The 17242-nt window shown below is 41.0% G+C and overlaps 1 protein-coding gene across 2 annotated transcripts in view; it reads left to right on the top strand.

Annotated features, from left to right (window-relative positions):
* CWH43 (cell wall biogenesis 43 C-terminal homolog) overlaps positions 1–17242 on the top strand; it is a 55724-nt gene that overhangs the window by 35015 nt on the left and 3467 nt on the right. For both annotated transcript variants that reach the window (XM_065914262.1, XM_065914261.1), the window contains 3 exons: positions 3106–3250; positions 9424–9485; positions 14588–14743. In XM_065914262.1, the coding sequence (XP_065770334.1) occupies positions 3106–3250; positions 9424–9485; positions 14588–14743 (363 nt within the window). The remainder of the gene's footprint in view (positions 1–3105; positions 3251–9423; positions 9486–14587; positions 14744–17242) is intronic.

The raw sequence follows: 17242 nt of genomic DNA, 5'->3' as shown, positions 1-17242 counted from the left end.
ATACTACATAAAATTTTAAATTCTGAATAAATATTTAAAGATTTCACTTTCTAGTGATTATGGCTTATAAATATGAAATCAGATTAATATTAAGAATGAATTACAAAATGCTTATGCATGTTATCAGCTGACTCAATGGGATTTCTAAAATTACCGACTATACAAATGTCTTTACAACCAATTAACAGAAAACAGTGGCATTCCTTAATTATTTAGGTATACACCAAAACTAAAATTGGTATTATTTTAGGTAATTAACTGAGTCACCACTTAATTACTGTGTTTTTTCCCCCCCATAACAGGCAGAAATGTACAAAGAAGAACAAATATACAGATGTACAAACGCGTACAGAACCTGTAGTCTGTAGTTATAGTTTTGGTTCTGTTGTAAGGTAAACTCAGTGAGTGATAGTTCCCTTGTCTCTGAAAATCAGATAAAATTAGTTTTTTCAGCCCACGTCCACAGATGAGGAAACATAAAACATGCATTCAGTCGCCCGGTGTTTCTCCCTCTCTCCTAGTCTCTCCTTCTTTCTTTATACTATATATACATACACATTTTAATTATTATCACTGGATGAAATTTATCTCCTGAGAAAATGTAAAGCCAAATTCATAGATTATTTTCCAATAATATATTGCTAAAACGTATTTGAATGAAAACTTTCTATCTGTGGAGCAGTAACTTTGGCAGGCTCTAGACTTGATTTGAATCCCAGCTGTCAGAAGGTGTTAGAAGGAACAGAATTCACTGCAGACCTAATGAAGGGGCTACTTACAAAGATGTTGGAAGGGTCAGGGGAATAGGTAAGAGATGCTAAGGTACTCAAACACTAGTTAACAGTGGAGAATCATTATGATACTTAAGGCTGAAGGGACAGAGAGAAACAGTGTTCTCAGAGCCCTGTTTGATCTTGAACCAGAAAAGGGCCACCAGACATGAAGAATGCAGCTACTGGAGAAGAAATATCCCAACTTCTGTCTCTTCCTACCTGTTCATCTCCTGCTAGTGTCTTCACTTGGCCAGACCTCACTGGAAATTAGCAGACAAGGGAGCCCATGAGAAGAAATCTGCTGGGATCCTCCTCCAGGGCATAGAGAAGGGTTGGCAATGGATCTGGGCAAAGATGTTCAACAAATGGTCATTCTTTTACTCTTCTACTTCTTGAGACATCTTTTGATAGTGCTCAGCTGTCTGTGCATAAGAATGGATAAGTTTAGTCCTGTCTTCTACTTCAGTGAGTTTTTCCCAATCTTCTCAGTCCTTGGTGATCTCTCTCTATCTTCCTTTCCCACTGATGTTTCTTAACAGTCATGTATTAGCTGTCTCCTGCTTCCCAGGTGGCTCAGTGGTGAAGAATCTTTCTGCCAGTGTAGGAGCCACAGGAGACTTGGGGTCAATCCCTGGGTTGGGAAGATCTCCTGGATTCTTGCCAGGCTAATCCCATGGACAGAAGAGCCTGGCAGGCTATACAGTCCATGGGGTTGCGACGAGTCGGACGTGACTGAGCAACTGAGTGTGCACATTAGCTGTCTTACTCTCTGAATGCCTGTGTTGGTCTACTGCCTGTTTGCTCTTGGACCCATTCCTGGTTCATCTCCCTTCCAGCTACAGAGTGCTGGAAACCACATTTCCCAGAGTCTGTTGCCTTCTGGCTTCTGAATAGGTTGAGCCAATGGAATGCACTAACGCAAGGCTGGAGGGTTGGAGGAGGGGAGGAGATAGAGTATTTCTCATTCCCTCTCTCTGCTTTCTTTGCTGTCTGTGGCAGCAGCTGAGTCTCCGCTGTGGCTCCAACTCCTCCTTCAGTGGTAGCAGATCCTTCTCAGTAGCTTTCTCCATAGTACCATTTCCCATCAGCTAGTACTGGCTTGTGGATTCTGGGAATATCACCTCTTCCTGTCGTCCCTCTGGCCCTCGAGGTGGTAGTCATTTCTCACTCAACTCCAGTTGCCTCACTGAGTCCTATTTGGCTTCCTGTCACCTAGTAGCCAATCCGCTTATATTAAATTCACTTTGTTTGAAATGCCTAGAGTGGTTTCACTTTTCCTCTCTGGATCATACCAACTATGATGTCCCTATTTTCCCCCAGACTGACGATAACCCCCCAAAAGCTTGATGTACCTGCCTGATTGGCAGTTACACACTTAGAGTGCTCAACATAATAAAAACAGCATGCTTAGCTAGTATTTGACCAGGAGAGCTATGGAGGCTTTTAGAAAGTGTTCAGTTGAAAGAGTTGAGTAGGTTAACAAGCCTGGTGTATTCTATGAATATTAGGATTCTCCCTCTTACTCCTTGATTTTTTTAAACTACTAATCTTTAGCTCTAATATCAATGGCCAAGTCTTAAGATTATTAATATAATTTCCTCTGATGAAAAGTTGAACAAATGCTGCTTTTAGTTATTTAAGTCCACTCGATTCCAAATGATCTGTGGGGAAAGGTTATATCATTCTTAGTAAAAATGTTATCAGCTCCTCAGTTGAAGCACAATAGCTGTCTTACTCATTTGCATAACAGTCAAAGCTGTGGTTTTTCCAGTAGTCATGTATGAATGTGAGAGTTGGATCATAAAGAAAGCTGAGCGCTGAAGAATTGATGCTTTTGAACTGTGGTGTTGGAAAAGACTCTTGAGAGTCCCTTGGACTGCAAGGAATCCAACCAGTCCATCCTAAAGGAACTCAGTCCTGAATATTCATTGGAAGGACTGATGCTGAAGCTGAAACCCCTTTACTTTGGCCACCTGATGCATAGAACTGACTCCTTGGAAAAGACCCTGATGCTGGGAAAGATTGAAGGCAGAAGGAGAAGGGGACGACAGAGAATGAGATGGTTGGATGGCATCACCAACTCAATGAACATGAGTTTAAGCAAGCTCCGGGAGTTGGTGATGGACGGGGAAGCCTGGCATGCTACAGTCCATGGGGTTGCAAAGAGTCAGACATGACTAAATGACAGCTGAACTGAAGTTAATGTGTCCTAATAGGAATTATTCTGGGTTTGCGCACTGTTTGAAGATATTATTTGGAAACTTAGGTACCTAATATTTTTTTAAATTGTTTTGCACATACAATAAAGAGGTATATTTTGGCATTTTTTCAGAGATGACCTCGACAGGAAACTTCAAGCTATTGCTGTTTCGAAACTACTGAAAAATAGCTCTGAGCAAGTGATATTTCTGGGATATATCACATCAGCACCTGGTTCCAGAGATTATCTACAGCTCATTAAACATGGCAATGTGAAGGTAACACAACCTTAATAGGTGTTCCAATTTCTTAAATAAAGTGTTGCTTTTTCAGGTTTCAAAAAACCCAACCCAACATTTTAATATGTATCTTGATTATCAACTGCTGCATGGAAAACTACCAAAACATACTGGCTTTAAATAGTGTTCGTCTCTCTGCTCATGAATCTGCAAATTGGACAAGACCCAGTGGGGACAGCTCATGTCTGTGCCACATGAGGGGTGGCTTAGCTGGGGACGGAGGAGCCACTTTGCAGATGACTCGTAAGGGGCAAGTTGGTGGGGCTTTGGACTCAGAGTCCTGGTTCTTTTCTGTAGGCTTCTTGGGCTTCTTCCTTGCATGATGGCTGGGTTCTAAAAGTGAGTGTCCCAAGAGACCCAGGAAGAAGCTGTATTGTCTTGTACAACCTTCTAAGTCATATAGTATCATGTCTGTCGTCATCACAAGCCTGCTCATATTCAAGTGAACAAAACATAAACCCCATCTCTTGGTGAGGCGAGTGTCAAATTCACATAAGAATACTCTATGGAAGGTGGATTACTGTAGCCATGTTTAGAAAATACAATCTGTCACATTGTGCAAGTTAATCACGATGAGGGTAGAAGATAATATGTCATATAGAGAGGCTGGCTGATCAGGGCCTCACTAAATGACACTGAGTTTGTCCTTAACTGTTCAGGTCCCAAATGGTTGAATTTGTTGGTGTATCCAGATATAATCATGCTCTGGGAAACTGACAGTTAAATCCTTGATATATATATGTATGTATATATATATATATACACACACTAGAATGTTAAGTGCATTATTTTATTTTTATTTATTTGTTAAAAAATAGCAATGGATCTTTAAAAAAAAATTATTTATATGGCTGCACTGGGTCTTAGTTGCAGCACTCAGGATCTTTGATCTTTGCTGTGACATGTGGGATTTCATTCCCTGACCAGGAATTGAACTGGGACCCCCTGCATTGGGAGTGAGGCGCCTTAGCCACTGGATCACCAGGAAAGTCCCAAATGCATTAATTTATAAAGAGAAATGTAATTGTTATATTTGGTTAAGCCCTATGTAAATTTCTTGGTCCTTTACATGTCTCTTCTTAGTTCATTGTCTTGAGAGAATATCTGCAAACAAAAAGGCTTATCCATCTCATCAAGTGCTTAAAGAGAAGGTGAGAGAGTGTGGCATGATGCAAGTTTTCTGTATGTGAGAAAACAAAATGACAGTGGCTTAAATAAGAGAGGTATGTTTCTTTATGTGAATGTCTGCGAGGTGATTTATGGCGAGGATGGTCCTTGGGGATATTGAGAATGTGCTCCTTCTATTTTGTGGCTCCACATTACAAGGCCTCCACACCCAAGTTTGCTTCATGTTCCAAGATGGCCACATCCTTGTTCTAGTTAGCAAGATAGAGGAAGGGATCAAGAAGGGACCAGGAGCGTATACAAGTTCTCTCTAAGACAAACTCCAACACTCATACTTACATTTTGTTGATTAGAATTTAGTTGTTGGCCATATCTCACCGTTCAGGAAATTGAGAGATGCAGTGTACGTGCACGTGTGCTAAGTCGCTTCAGTTGTGTCCGAGGCTGTGTGACCCTATAGACTGTGGCCCCCCTAGGCTCCTCTGTCCATGGGGATTCTCCAGGCAGGAATATTGCAGTGGATTTCCATGCCCTCCTCCAGGGGATCTTTCCGACTCAGATCAAACCCTCGTCTCGTATGTCTCCTGCATTGGCAGGTCGGTTCTTCACCACTGGTGCCACCTGGGAAGCCTGAGAGATGCAATATTTAATTTTTTTTCTCTTTTTGTAGTTGAAGTATAGTTTATTTACAATGTTGTACTAGATTGATTCTCTTGTTTAAATTCTTTTTGTTGGAATATACTTGCTTTATTTATTTATTTATTTTTTTTCTACTGAATTCATCAGGAATTATTTTACTGCAAGTATTAAAACTGATAATTTGTTACAAAAGGAAAGCTCAGGGAAAAAAGGAGTTAGGATACCAGTGCAAATGATGTAAACTGTAACATTCTACAAATAATACTCTGGTAATTCATTTCCTTCTTCCTTCCCTCCCACCCTCTCTCCCCTCTTTCTCATTTCTCTCTTTTTTTTTCCTCTTTCTCTCCTTTTCCCTCCAAATCTTTTCTTTCTCTCTGAAAAATTCCACCCTTGCTTTAAATGTTGTGTTGGTTTCTGCTGTACAGTGAACTGAATCAGTCATATGCATACATATATCCCCTCTCTATTGGACCTCCCTCCTACCTTACCCCCATCCCACCCATCTAGGTCATCATAGAGCACCGAGATGTGCTGCAATATTGAACCTTGATACTCTTAGACCTAGCTAAAAATCCTACAACTTTGGAATGGGACAAGGCAGATATTAGGGAGATGAGTTAATCTCTGCCCCAGTGGATAAGGCCGAAGTGGAGTCAAGGTGGACTCCTAATTTTGGCTTTGGTCAGAGGGAGGGTTTATGATGGTGACACATTATTATAGAGAACACAAAAGGAACAAAGCTAGTAGATGTGATGGAATTCCAGTTGAGCTGTTTCAAATCCTGAAAGATGATGCTGTGAAAGTGCTGCACTCATAATGCCAGCAAATTTGGAAACCTCAGCAGGGGCCACAGGACTGGAAAAGGTCAGTTTTCATTCCAATTCCTAAGAAAGGCAATGCCGAAGAATGCTCAAACTACTGCACAATTTCTCTCATCTCACACGCTAGCAAAGTAATGCTCAAAATTCTCCAAGCCAGGCTTCAGCAATACGGGAACCGAGAACTTCCAGATGTTCAAGCTGGTTTTGGAAAAGGCAGAGGAACCAGAGATCAAATTGCCAACATTCACTGGATCATTGAAAAAGCAAGAAAGTTCCAGAAAAACATCTATTTCTGCTTTATTGACTATGCCAAAGCCTTCGACTGTGTGGATCACAATAAACTGTGGAAAATTCTGAAGGAGATGGGCGTACCAGACCATCTGACCTGCCTCCTGAGAAACCTGTATGCAGGTCAGGAAGCAACAGTTAGAACTGGACATGGAACAACAGACTGGTTCCAAATAGGAAAAGGAGTACGTCAAGGCTGTATATTGTCACCCTGCTGATTTAACTTACATGCAGAGTACATCATGAGAAACGCTGGGCTGGAGGAAGCACAAGCTGGAATCAAGATTTCCGGGAGAAATAGCAATAACCTGAGATATGCAGATGACACCACTTTTATGGCAGAGAGTGAAGAGGAACTAAAAAGCCTCTTGATGAAAGTGAAAGTGGAAAGTGAAAAAGTTGGCTTAAAGCTCAACATTCAGAAAACTAAGATCATGGCATCTGGTCCCATCACTTCATGGCAAATAGATGGGGAGACAGTGGAAACAGTGTCAGACTTTATTTTTTGGGGCTCCAAAATCACTGCAGATGGTGATTGCAGCCATGAAATGAAAAGACACTTACTCCTTGGAAGGAAAGTTATGACCAACCTAGATAGCATATTAAAAAGCAGAGATATTACTTTGCCAACAAAGGTCGTCTAGTCAAGGCTATGGTTTTTCCAGTGGTCATGTATGGATGTGAGAGTTGGACTGTGAAGAAAGCTGAGTGCCGAAAAATTGATACTTTGGAACTGTGGTGTTGGAGAAGACTCTTGAGAGTCCCTTGGACTGCAAGGAGATCCAACCAGTCCATCCTAAAGGAGATCAGTCCTGGGTGTTCATTGGAAGGACTGATGCTGAAGCTGAAACTCCAATACTTTGGCCACCTCATTCGAAGAGTTGACTCATTGGAAAAGACCCTGATGCTGGGAGGGACTGGGGGCAGGAGGAGAAGGGGATGACAGAGGAAGAGATGGCTGGATGGCATCACTGACTTGATGGGCATGAGTTTGAATAAACTCCGTGAGTTTGTGATGGACAGGGAGGCCTGGCGTACTGCAATTCATGGGTTCACAAAGAGTCGGACATGACTGAGCGACTGAACTGAGAGATCGAGTGTGGAGTCACAGGTGCTGCATTAGCTATTCATTGCTGTGTATCACTGTGAAAGCTACAAACCTTAGTGGCTTAAAAAGAACAGTGGCTTAATAACCTCATGACTCTGTGGGTCTGCTGAGTGGTGTTCTGTTCTTGCCTGAGTTAACTCGTGTAGTCAGCTGGTGTCTGTGGCTAGGGGTTCTGACATGTTCCCCACTCACTCGTCTGGGCCTTGGTGCTGGTTGCTGGCTGCTGGGTGGGCCTCTCTCTCCATGTAATCTCTTAGCCTACCTGGTGTCACATTTACCAGCTTTGTGACCTTGGGGCAAGTTAGTTAACCTTTCTGGTTAACCATCTGTAAAGTAGGGATAATAATACCTATCATGGGGTTGTCATGAGGATGTAAGATAAGATAATGTCTAAAAAGCCCTCAGTTTTGTATATAGGATGCACTCAGTAAGGGGTAGCTATATATTTGTATTATGTATGTCTGACTGTATAAAATCATATTAGATAAACATGGTCTGTAAAGTACAGGAGAATATTAGACAAGATGATATTTGGCAAGTTTAAGAAAGAATTGATTGTATCCTAGTAAGAGAGGGAATGTGTGTGTGTGTGTGTGTGTGTGTGTGTGTGTGTGTGCAGGGAAGAGGAATTTTATTTCATTTTAATTTAATACTCTGTTGGGTTCCACTGTCATGGTCAGAAACTGTGTCAAGATTGGCAGCAGATTCTTATATAACTTTATCTATTAGGAACTTTATTAATGCAGAGAGGAGTTTTAATCGTAAATGCTTGAGTGAATAGATATTCCTCTTTAAGAAATGAGTATTTAAATTCTGCAGTCTTAAAATTTGAGAGCATCTTTTAAAAAAAATCTAGTAAAATAAAAAGATAGTAAAACATATTCCTAATTGATTATTCCCACTACATACAAGTAAATGACTAAATTTTTATCTCTTCCCAAGGCAAGCCAGAGTAGTACTTTTAAAATATATTTGCTTTTTTCATCATTAAAATATTAAATTTTTTTTTCTTTTTTTTTTTGCCCTGCTGTGTGCCATGTGGAACTCCCCAATCAGAGATTGAACCTGTGCCCCCTGCAGTGGAAGTGCAGAGTCTTAACCATTTAAATTTAATTTTAAAAAATTTAATTTTTAAAATTTATTATAATTTTTCTACACATACAAAAGTCATATTGTATGTATGTGATATGTAAATAATAGTAAAGATTAATTAATAAGAATCCATAGTTCCCTGGTGGTCTAGTGGTTAAGGTTCCAGGCTTTCACGTCTGTGGCCCAAGGATTCAACCCCTGGTCAGGAACTGATATCTCACAAGCTACACATAGGGGCCAAAGAAAAAAAACTAGCATTTATGTGTCCACTACCAGTCTTAAGAAAAAAATTTAGACATACATAATAAATTGTGTGTATTCTTTTAGTTATTTAAAAATATATTTATATTTAATAGTAAAATTTAGTCAAAATAGTAAAAAGTAAGGTATATTTTTTAAAAGAAGAAAATGAAGTTTTCTTTAGTATAAAATCTCCATGTTTAGAGTTTTACTAATACATAATAGCAAAAAATGCTTGTGTTCTGATTTTCTATTGAAAAATAATGCTGGTCTCAAGCTTTCTACATCAGAGACTCATGGTTACTCCCCAAATGTGTGTTTTCCCAATGAGTCCATTTAACAAATACAGACTGAACTCTTGCCAGATGCCAGGCTTCATGCTAAGCACCAGGGAGCCAAGGTGATTAAGAGGCTCTCTGCTCAGGCAGGGGAGAGTGGAGACTATAGACAGTTAAGCAGAATGGTGCAGCTGGTGGACCTGTAGGACTGCACAGGATGGCCGAGGAGCAGGTACTCAGTTCCACTTGGGATGTGAGGCTCGGGAAGCTGTGGGGAGCCAGGTGCTGTGTAGTAATTACCAATTTACTTGCTTAACTCCCTCTCTAGACCACCTTCCTGTTTTACAGGGGCTAGAAGGGAAAAAGGTAGGTATTTTGGAAGTATCTGTAGAATGAATAAATAATTTGGACCTTAAAACATCAGTAGGAGTCAGGTAGAGTAAATAGCATGTACAAAGAAAGGCATATTTATTACTGCAGTCCACACATTTCCCTGGCAATTCAAAATAGAGCACTGTTGTTAATGCTTTAAACATTCTCTGCTCTCTCCATCGTTAGGATATTGACAGCACAGATCAAGACAGATGGTGTGAATACATTATGTATCGAGGGCTGATCAGGTAAGCATAGGTGTTTGAGAGTTGTTCTTCAGAATCTGTTATTACTGTGATCTTTTGGGTCTATCCTGGAAGGAAAAACTTTATGGAAGCAATTAATTAATTTTGTTACTTTTCATAAAGATTGATTCAGTTAGTTACCCAATTTAACATTTTATTCTGGGCATGGCCTAATGATTTAAGAAAGAGTTAATGGCTAAGCAAATCAACATTAATTATACAAAGAGGATACTGTGTAAGCTATTAAGCATGATGACTGTTACTGTCAAAACATGTTAGGAATGGCACCATTTTTGACTGTATGACATGGTAGAAACAGCATGAACCCTTGGCTTGAATTCCAGCTTTGCTGACTTCTAATCATGTAATCTTGGGTAAGGTAGAGTCACTGCTATGTTGTGGTGAGCTCTTTAGGTAGATTATATTTTTTAAAAAAGATCACCCCATATAAAAAAGTGAACATTATCCATATATATAAAATTCCAAAATAGTACAGCTGAAAAATCTCAAAATTCAAGCATGTAACTGTAAATCTGTTTTGAAGGCAGTGTTTCTTTAAACAAAGCAAAGGGCAGTTTAATACCAAAAAAAGAGACTGATATCTCAGATTGAAAATACTACTTCTGTTTAAATTCATATTAAAGTGGTTGCTTTAATGGGGATATTCAGTTCAGTTCAGTTCAGTCGCTCAGTTGTGTCCGACTCTTTGCGACCCCATGAATCGCAGCACTCCAGGCCTCCCTGTCCATCACCAACTCCCGGAGTTTATTCAAACTCATGCCCATCGAGTCAGTGATGCCATCCAGCCATCTCATCCTCTGTCGTCCCCTTCTCCTCCTGCCCCCAATCCCTCCCAGCATCAGGGTCTTTTCCAGTGAGTCAACTCTTCGCATGAGGTGGCCAAAGTATGGGAGTTTCAGCTTCAGCATCAGTCCTTCCAATGAACACCCAGGACTTATCTCCTTTAGGATGGACTGGTTGGATCTCCTTGCAGTCCAAGGGACTCTCAAGAGTCTTCTCCAACAACACAGTTCCAAAGCATCATTTCTTCGGTGCTCAGCTTTCTTCACAGTCCAACTGTCACATCCATACATGACCACTGGAAAAACCATAGCCTTGACCAGACGGACCTTTGTTGGCAAAGTAATGTCTCTGCTTTTTAATATGCTACTTAGGTTGGTCATAACTTTCCTTCCAAGGAGTAAGTGTCTTTTAATTTCATGGCTGCACTCACCATCTGCAGTGATTTTGGAGCCCCCAAAAAATAAAGTCTGACACTGTTTCCACTGTTTCCCCATCTATTTGCCATGAAGTGATGGGACCAGATACCATGATCTTAGTTTTCTGAATGTTGAGCTTTAAAGCCAACTTTTTCACTCTCCTCTTTCATTTTCATGAAGAAGCTTTTTAGTTCCTCTTCACTTTCTGCCATAAAGGGTGGTGTTATCTGCATATCTGAGGTTATTGTTATTTCTCCTGGCAATCTTGATTCCAGCTTGTGCTTCTTCCAGCCCAGCGTTTCTCATGATGTACTCTGCATAGAAGTTAAATCAGCAGCGTGACAATATACAGCCTTGACGTACTCCTTTTCCTGTTTCGAACCAGTCTTCTTGTTCCATGTCCAGTTCTAACTGTTTCTTCCTGACCTGCATAGAGGTTTCTCAAGAGGCAGGTCAGGTGGTCTGGTATGCCCATCCCTCTCAGAATTTTCCATAGTTTATTGTGATCCACACAGTCGAAGTCTTTGGCATAGTCAATAAAGCAGAAATAGATGTTTTTTTGGAACTCTCTTGCTTTTTCAATGATCCAGCGGATGTTGGCCATTAGAGTCTCTAGAAAACACTATGATATAGATTGAAATAGGTATAAGTTCAAAATGTAAAAATTGTTAGTTGCCAACTAACAGGGGTATTTGTAGTAGCAGTGCCCATAATAACTAATCACTGGGCTCTGTTTGTACATTTTTGGCCCCAAACGTTTTTCTCCTTAGGAGAGTGGGGTGGCAGTATTTTTGGACATATAAATACATACACATGGCTTCCCAGGTGGCACAGTGGTAAACAATCTGCCTGCCAGTGCAGGAGACTCAAGAGACGTGGGTTCAATCCCTGCATCAGGAAGATCCCCTGGAATAGGAAATGGCAACCCACTCCAGTATTCTTGCCTGGGAAATTCCATGGACAGAGGAGCCTATCGAATTACAGTCCATGGGGTGGCAAAGAGTCAGACATGACCGAGCAACTGAGCGCAATGTGTGTGCACAAACACACACACATATAGTGACTGTGACCGTGAGAGATGGTATCTTCATCTGCTCAGGTTGTCATAACAAAAATACAATAGACTGGGTGTCTTTAACAACAGAAATTAATTTTCTTACAGTTTTGGGGAGAGAGGGAAGGAGTGCGCATGTTCTGTGATCTCTTCCTTTTGTTGTTGTTAGTCACCAAGGTGTGTCCAACTCTTTGGGACCCCAGGGACTGCAGCCTGCCAGGCTCCTCTGTCCGTGGGATTTCCCAGGCAAGAATACTGGAGTGGTTTGCCATTCTCTTCTCCAGGGGATCTTCCTGACCCAGGGTTTGAACCCATGTCTCTTGCATTGGCAGGTGCATTCTTTACCACTAAGCTACCAGGGAAGCCAATACACTTCCTATAAGGACACTAATGCTATTGGGTCAGGGACCTACCCCACCTCATTTAACTTAATTACTTCCTTAGAGGTCAAAATGTGGCTGCATAGGGCAGGGGGTGGGGTTTAGGGCTTCAACATATGAATCTGGGGGGAGGAGACAGAAACATTTAGTCTGTAACAGATGAGAAGGTAATTTTGAAAATGTCAAAATTAATGCAGTTAGGGACTACTGTTATTCAGTTTCTGTCCAGAAAACCAATTCTATAAACTTTACCTGGATCATCTAATTCAATGCCGTGTTCTCAGTAGGCACTTAATAAATACTTACCGGACAACAATGAAAGATTCTCTGCTTTGGTAGAAGATTTAGATTGTCAGGTTCCTTATCTTCAATGGCTTTTTGAAGGCAGAATCTATGAAATGGGTTAAACTTTGATCTTAGAGATTTGGGAAATAAATGACCTAGATTTTAGAGAGAGAGTGACACTGAATTACAGGGAGCTGCGCAGAATTGGGACTTGAGCTTTTAGACAAATGCATTAACCTGTCAGACAGCTCAGACCCACGTCTGACGCTGAGATTGTGCTGCTCTCATCTGCCGTGTGGGCAGGCTTGCTTCTCCACTTCTTCCAGCTCTAGGTTTCTGTCTCTATTCTGGATGGAGCTACAGGTTTTAAGTGTTCCTCCCTCTGCCACTGTGGCCCAAGCCCCTGTTGGTCTTTCATCTAAATTATCTCTGTGCCCTTCTAACTGGTCTCTCTTCTTTGACTGTTACCTTGATGTCTGATCTCTGCACCATAGCCACTGCATCTCTGCACAATGCCCCATCTCACTCTCAGAGAAACTCTGAAATCTGTCAGGAAGGCTTTGCATCATCTGCTACCCCATGCAAACTCAGGTTCCCCTTAGGCCCTCCATTCCAGTCATTGTGGAGCTGGTTCTCAGAAAAATCAAGTACATTTGACCTCAGGACCTTTGCATTTGCTGTTCCCGTTCCCAAGAACACCCTTCCTCCAATACCTGTGTGGCTTGCTCCCTCACTTCATTCAGCTTTTTGCTCAAATATCACTTTGTCAGAGAGGTATGCTCTGACCATTCATTATAGAATAATAACCTTTGCCACCAGTGTTTTCTGTCCTCTGTCCTCTGCTAGTTATCCCACAGTACTTGGGTACTTATCACCATACATATATACATATATTTGTCCTCCTCAATTAGAATGGAAACACTATGAGGGCAAGAAATTTGTTTTAGTCACTGTTTGTTTCCAATACTTAGAACAATGCCTCCATGTAGTAGGGACTTGATATATATTTATTCTTTGAATAATGAACAAATGAATATATTTGTTCTTTGAATAAAAGTCAGACTGAAGCTGACTTTTAAAGAGGCAAACTATAAATAAAACTAATTCTTAGCTGTTCATGGTTCCCCCATTTTTCCATCTGAGCTTCTGATAACTATTTGGATAACATCTACAAAGTGCTTTGAAATTTCTGGAGAACTGAAAGCTTGAAGCAAAAGCAGGATGTACATTTCTTTTTCCAGACATTAAAAACGTGCAGTTTTTCAGACATTGTTGTTCAATTGCTAAGTCATTTCCGACTTCTTGCGACCCCATGGACTGCAAGCACGCCAGGCTTCCCTGTCTTTCACCATCTCCCAGAACTTCCCCATACTCATACCCACTGAATCCGTGATGCCATCCAACCATCTCATCTTCTGTAGCCCCCTTCTGATCATACCCACAATCTTTCCCAGCATCACGGTCTTCTCCAATGAGTCAGCTCTTTGCATCAGGTGGCCAAAGTATTGTAGCTTCAGCTTTAGCATCAGTCCTTCCAATGAAAATTCAGGGTTGATTTCCTTTAGGATTGACAGGTTTGATCTCCTTTCTGTTTAAGGGACTCTCAAGAGTCTTCTCCAGCACCACAGTTTGAAAGCATCAATTCTTTGGCAGTCCAGTTCTTTGGCTCATAAAGAAGACAGAGCGCTGAAGAATTGATGCTTTCAGTCATTAAAATCTTTTCTTTAGATGTTTAATTGTGAATGACAATGTGCATGTGGTCTTTGGATTTTTTTTTTAAGGTAAAAAGGAATTTAGGACTATATTCTTAAATTCTGGAGGATTTTGGTCCTAAATTCTCCAGGAATTCTGGAGAATTCCTGCTACTGACACAAAACAATTATATGAGAGGCAATTTATATATATAGAATATCCGTTAGTTACTGTAAAAAAGTAGAGTAAGGCTGCCAATTATGTTAATTAAATCTATGTGCATGTTCCTTATCCATTTATATCATAAAAGAAATATTTTGGTAAATATTTAGAGTAGTAAATCAAGTTCATTCTAGTGATATACAGAGTTAGAAATGGGAAACTGACTTATTAGTGAAGGTATTATCTGCCAGATCTCATCAGACTTCAGTATGATGATAAAATCTTTACAAACCATTTCTGTTTCTGCCACAGATTGGGTTACGCAAGAATCTCCCACGCTGAACTGAGTGACTCTGAAATTCAGGTAGCCAAATTTGGGATTCCTGATGACCCAATTAACTATAGAGACAACCAGAAAGTGGTCACAGACCATAGGGAAGTTCCAGAGAAAATTCACTTCAATCCCAGGTGAGTGAGTTCCTTTATGTGAACTAGAGCTATGAGCTCATGCATCCCCTCTAGGGTCGTAAATAGTACCTCACAGTGAGCTGCCAATTAGATGCTAGAGGTTTATTCACGTAAGGAGCTCCTGGTAAACTTTATAACATCTCACTTGGGCTGAAGTTATGGTCCCTGCTCTCTGAGACAAAGAAACGTGCTGAAGTCCCAGCCTCAGGCACAACCAACCACATGGTCCCACAACATCGCAATTGTAAATGCTAATGTTAAAGCGTTGCTGCGCCCCAGACCCTGTCCTGGGTGTGTCAGGTGCTATCTCCATGATCCTCATCGGATCGGTCTTCTCGTTATGCCCATTTTGGAGGTAAGGAAGCTCAGGCTGAGGAACATAACAGAACTTCACCAGGGTTATGTGGCTAGTCAGTGACAGAGCCAACAAATGGGAAGGAAGCCTGTTGGCATCACGGGGTTGCTGTGATTCTCAGTGTTGGCTGCACTAACACTCACTTGGAGGGCTTTTAATAACTCCCTCTGCCTGCTCCCACCCCAGACCAATTCATTAGAGCCTCTTGGTGATACCTGGGCTTTGGGTTAAAAAAAAACCTTTGCAGGTTATTCTGAAGTGCAATTATGATTGCGACTATGGAGAATGGATCTTTCATTTCCATTACAGATATTCCACCCTGTGAAACATATTGGGTGCTGTTTAGTTTTAAATAGAGGTTATCTGAGAAATTTGTTTGCCAAAAAGCATGTGATTTGGAGTAAGTACTTTGTGCTTCTCCCGTGACTGGATAATGAAAGGCAATATCTATCTCAAAGCAGGCTCAGAATGAATCATATATTCAATACATTGTTAGTATTATTTGACATTTCTACTACTTTTACCAGTTAATAGCTATAGAAACATCGCAGACCTCATTTTGTATGGGGGGAAAATGACATTTAGGTATCCTCTTTTTTTCCTTGTCTCTCCTTACAACAAGACACAACTGTACTGTAGTATAGGCAGTGAATTGAAGGAGAGCTCGAGCCCAGCCTGGATTGGCTTCAGTCGCTGTATTTGACCTTGCGCTTGTAACTGCGATGTGCTTGTGGAGAGCTCGGGCCCTGGGGTGATGCTGCCCCTTGCGAGCCTCAGCCTTATCAGTGAACAGCTGGGCAACTGTGGACAAGTTGCTTAACCTCTCATCTCAGAACTTCAAATCTCATTTGCAAAATGGGAAAAACAGTAGTGCCTGACTCTTGAGGGTTTTTGAGCTTTGAATGACACACAAAGTTCCTAAAATAGTGCCTGGTAAATGCTCCAGAGCCAGCAGCTGCAATGGTGGCAACAGTATCTGTAGCAGTAACAGTAGGAGTAAAATAGAGATCTTCCCTCCTTTTGTTGACTGAGTGAAAGCCGCTCAGTCCTGTCCGTATCTTTGCGACCCCATGGACTGTATAGTCCATGGAATTCTCCAGGCCAGAATACTGAAGTGGGTAACCTTTCTCTTCTCCAAGGGATCTTCCAAACCCAGGGATTAGAACCCAGGTTTCCTGCATTGCAGACAGATTCTTTACCAGCTGACCCACCAGGAAAGCCCAAGAATACTGCAGTGGGTAGCCTATCCCTTCTCCAGCAGATCTTCCCAACCCAGGAATCAAACCGGGGTCTACTGCATTGCAGATGAATTTTTTACCAACTGAGCCATCAGGGAAACCCTTTGTTGACTGAGGTGACTTCTTAAGTGGAAGCTCAAAGATCTGGGAAGAAAAAAAAATTCCTGTTTCCTTATTCTCATATCAGGAGTGTTAAGAAGTCCAAATAAAGGGTTTTTGGCTAATCACAACTGCAGATTGGTTCAAGCCGACTGTGAAAGGGTTTGATCTGCCTTCTCACTCAGTTTAATTATGAAAATAACAGAAGCATAAGTAGAAGGCCTGCTTTGAAATTTCTTATTATAAAAATGTGTACATATGAAAATTTATAAAATAGAAATAGCCAAAGAATACCAACTTTAAAAAAATCCCATTCCTTAATTCAGCAAATAGCCGTTGACTATCATGATGCCAATACCATGCTAGCATCAAGATATGTTGGAAACTGGGGACAGAGTGGTGAATAAGACTACATATTTGTCCTGTGGAGCTTATGTTCTAGGGGGAAATCAGCAATTCAAAGATTATCACTGGTAATATTTTTGGATACATCTTTGCTTTTTTATATGCATATGTATCTATATATATCACACAAATATATATGTATATTTATCTATATGGGCTTCCCTGGTGGCTCAGACTGTAAAGAATCTGCCTGCAATGAAGGAGAAGTGGGTTTGATCTCTGGATCAGGAAGATCCCCTGGAGAAGGGAATGGCTACCCACTCCAGTATTCTTGCCTGGAGAGTTCCATGGACAGAGGAGCCTGGAGGGCTATAGTCCATGGGGTCACAGAGTCAGAAGTGACTAACACTTTGGCTTTTTGTGTATCTGTATACCACCCAGCTTTGTAAATTTATGAAACAT

This window comes from Muntiacus reevesi, chromosome 22 (genome assembly GCF_963930625.1).
Source record: "Muntiacus reevesi chromosome 22, mMunRee1.1, whole genome shotgun sequence".
Lineage (NCBI taxonomy): Eukaryota > Metazoa > Chordata > Mammalia > Artiodactyla > Cervidae > Muntiacus > Muntiacus reevesi.
This window is presented reverse-complemented; position numbering and strand designations above follow the sequence as displayed.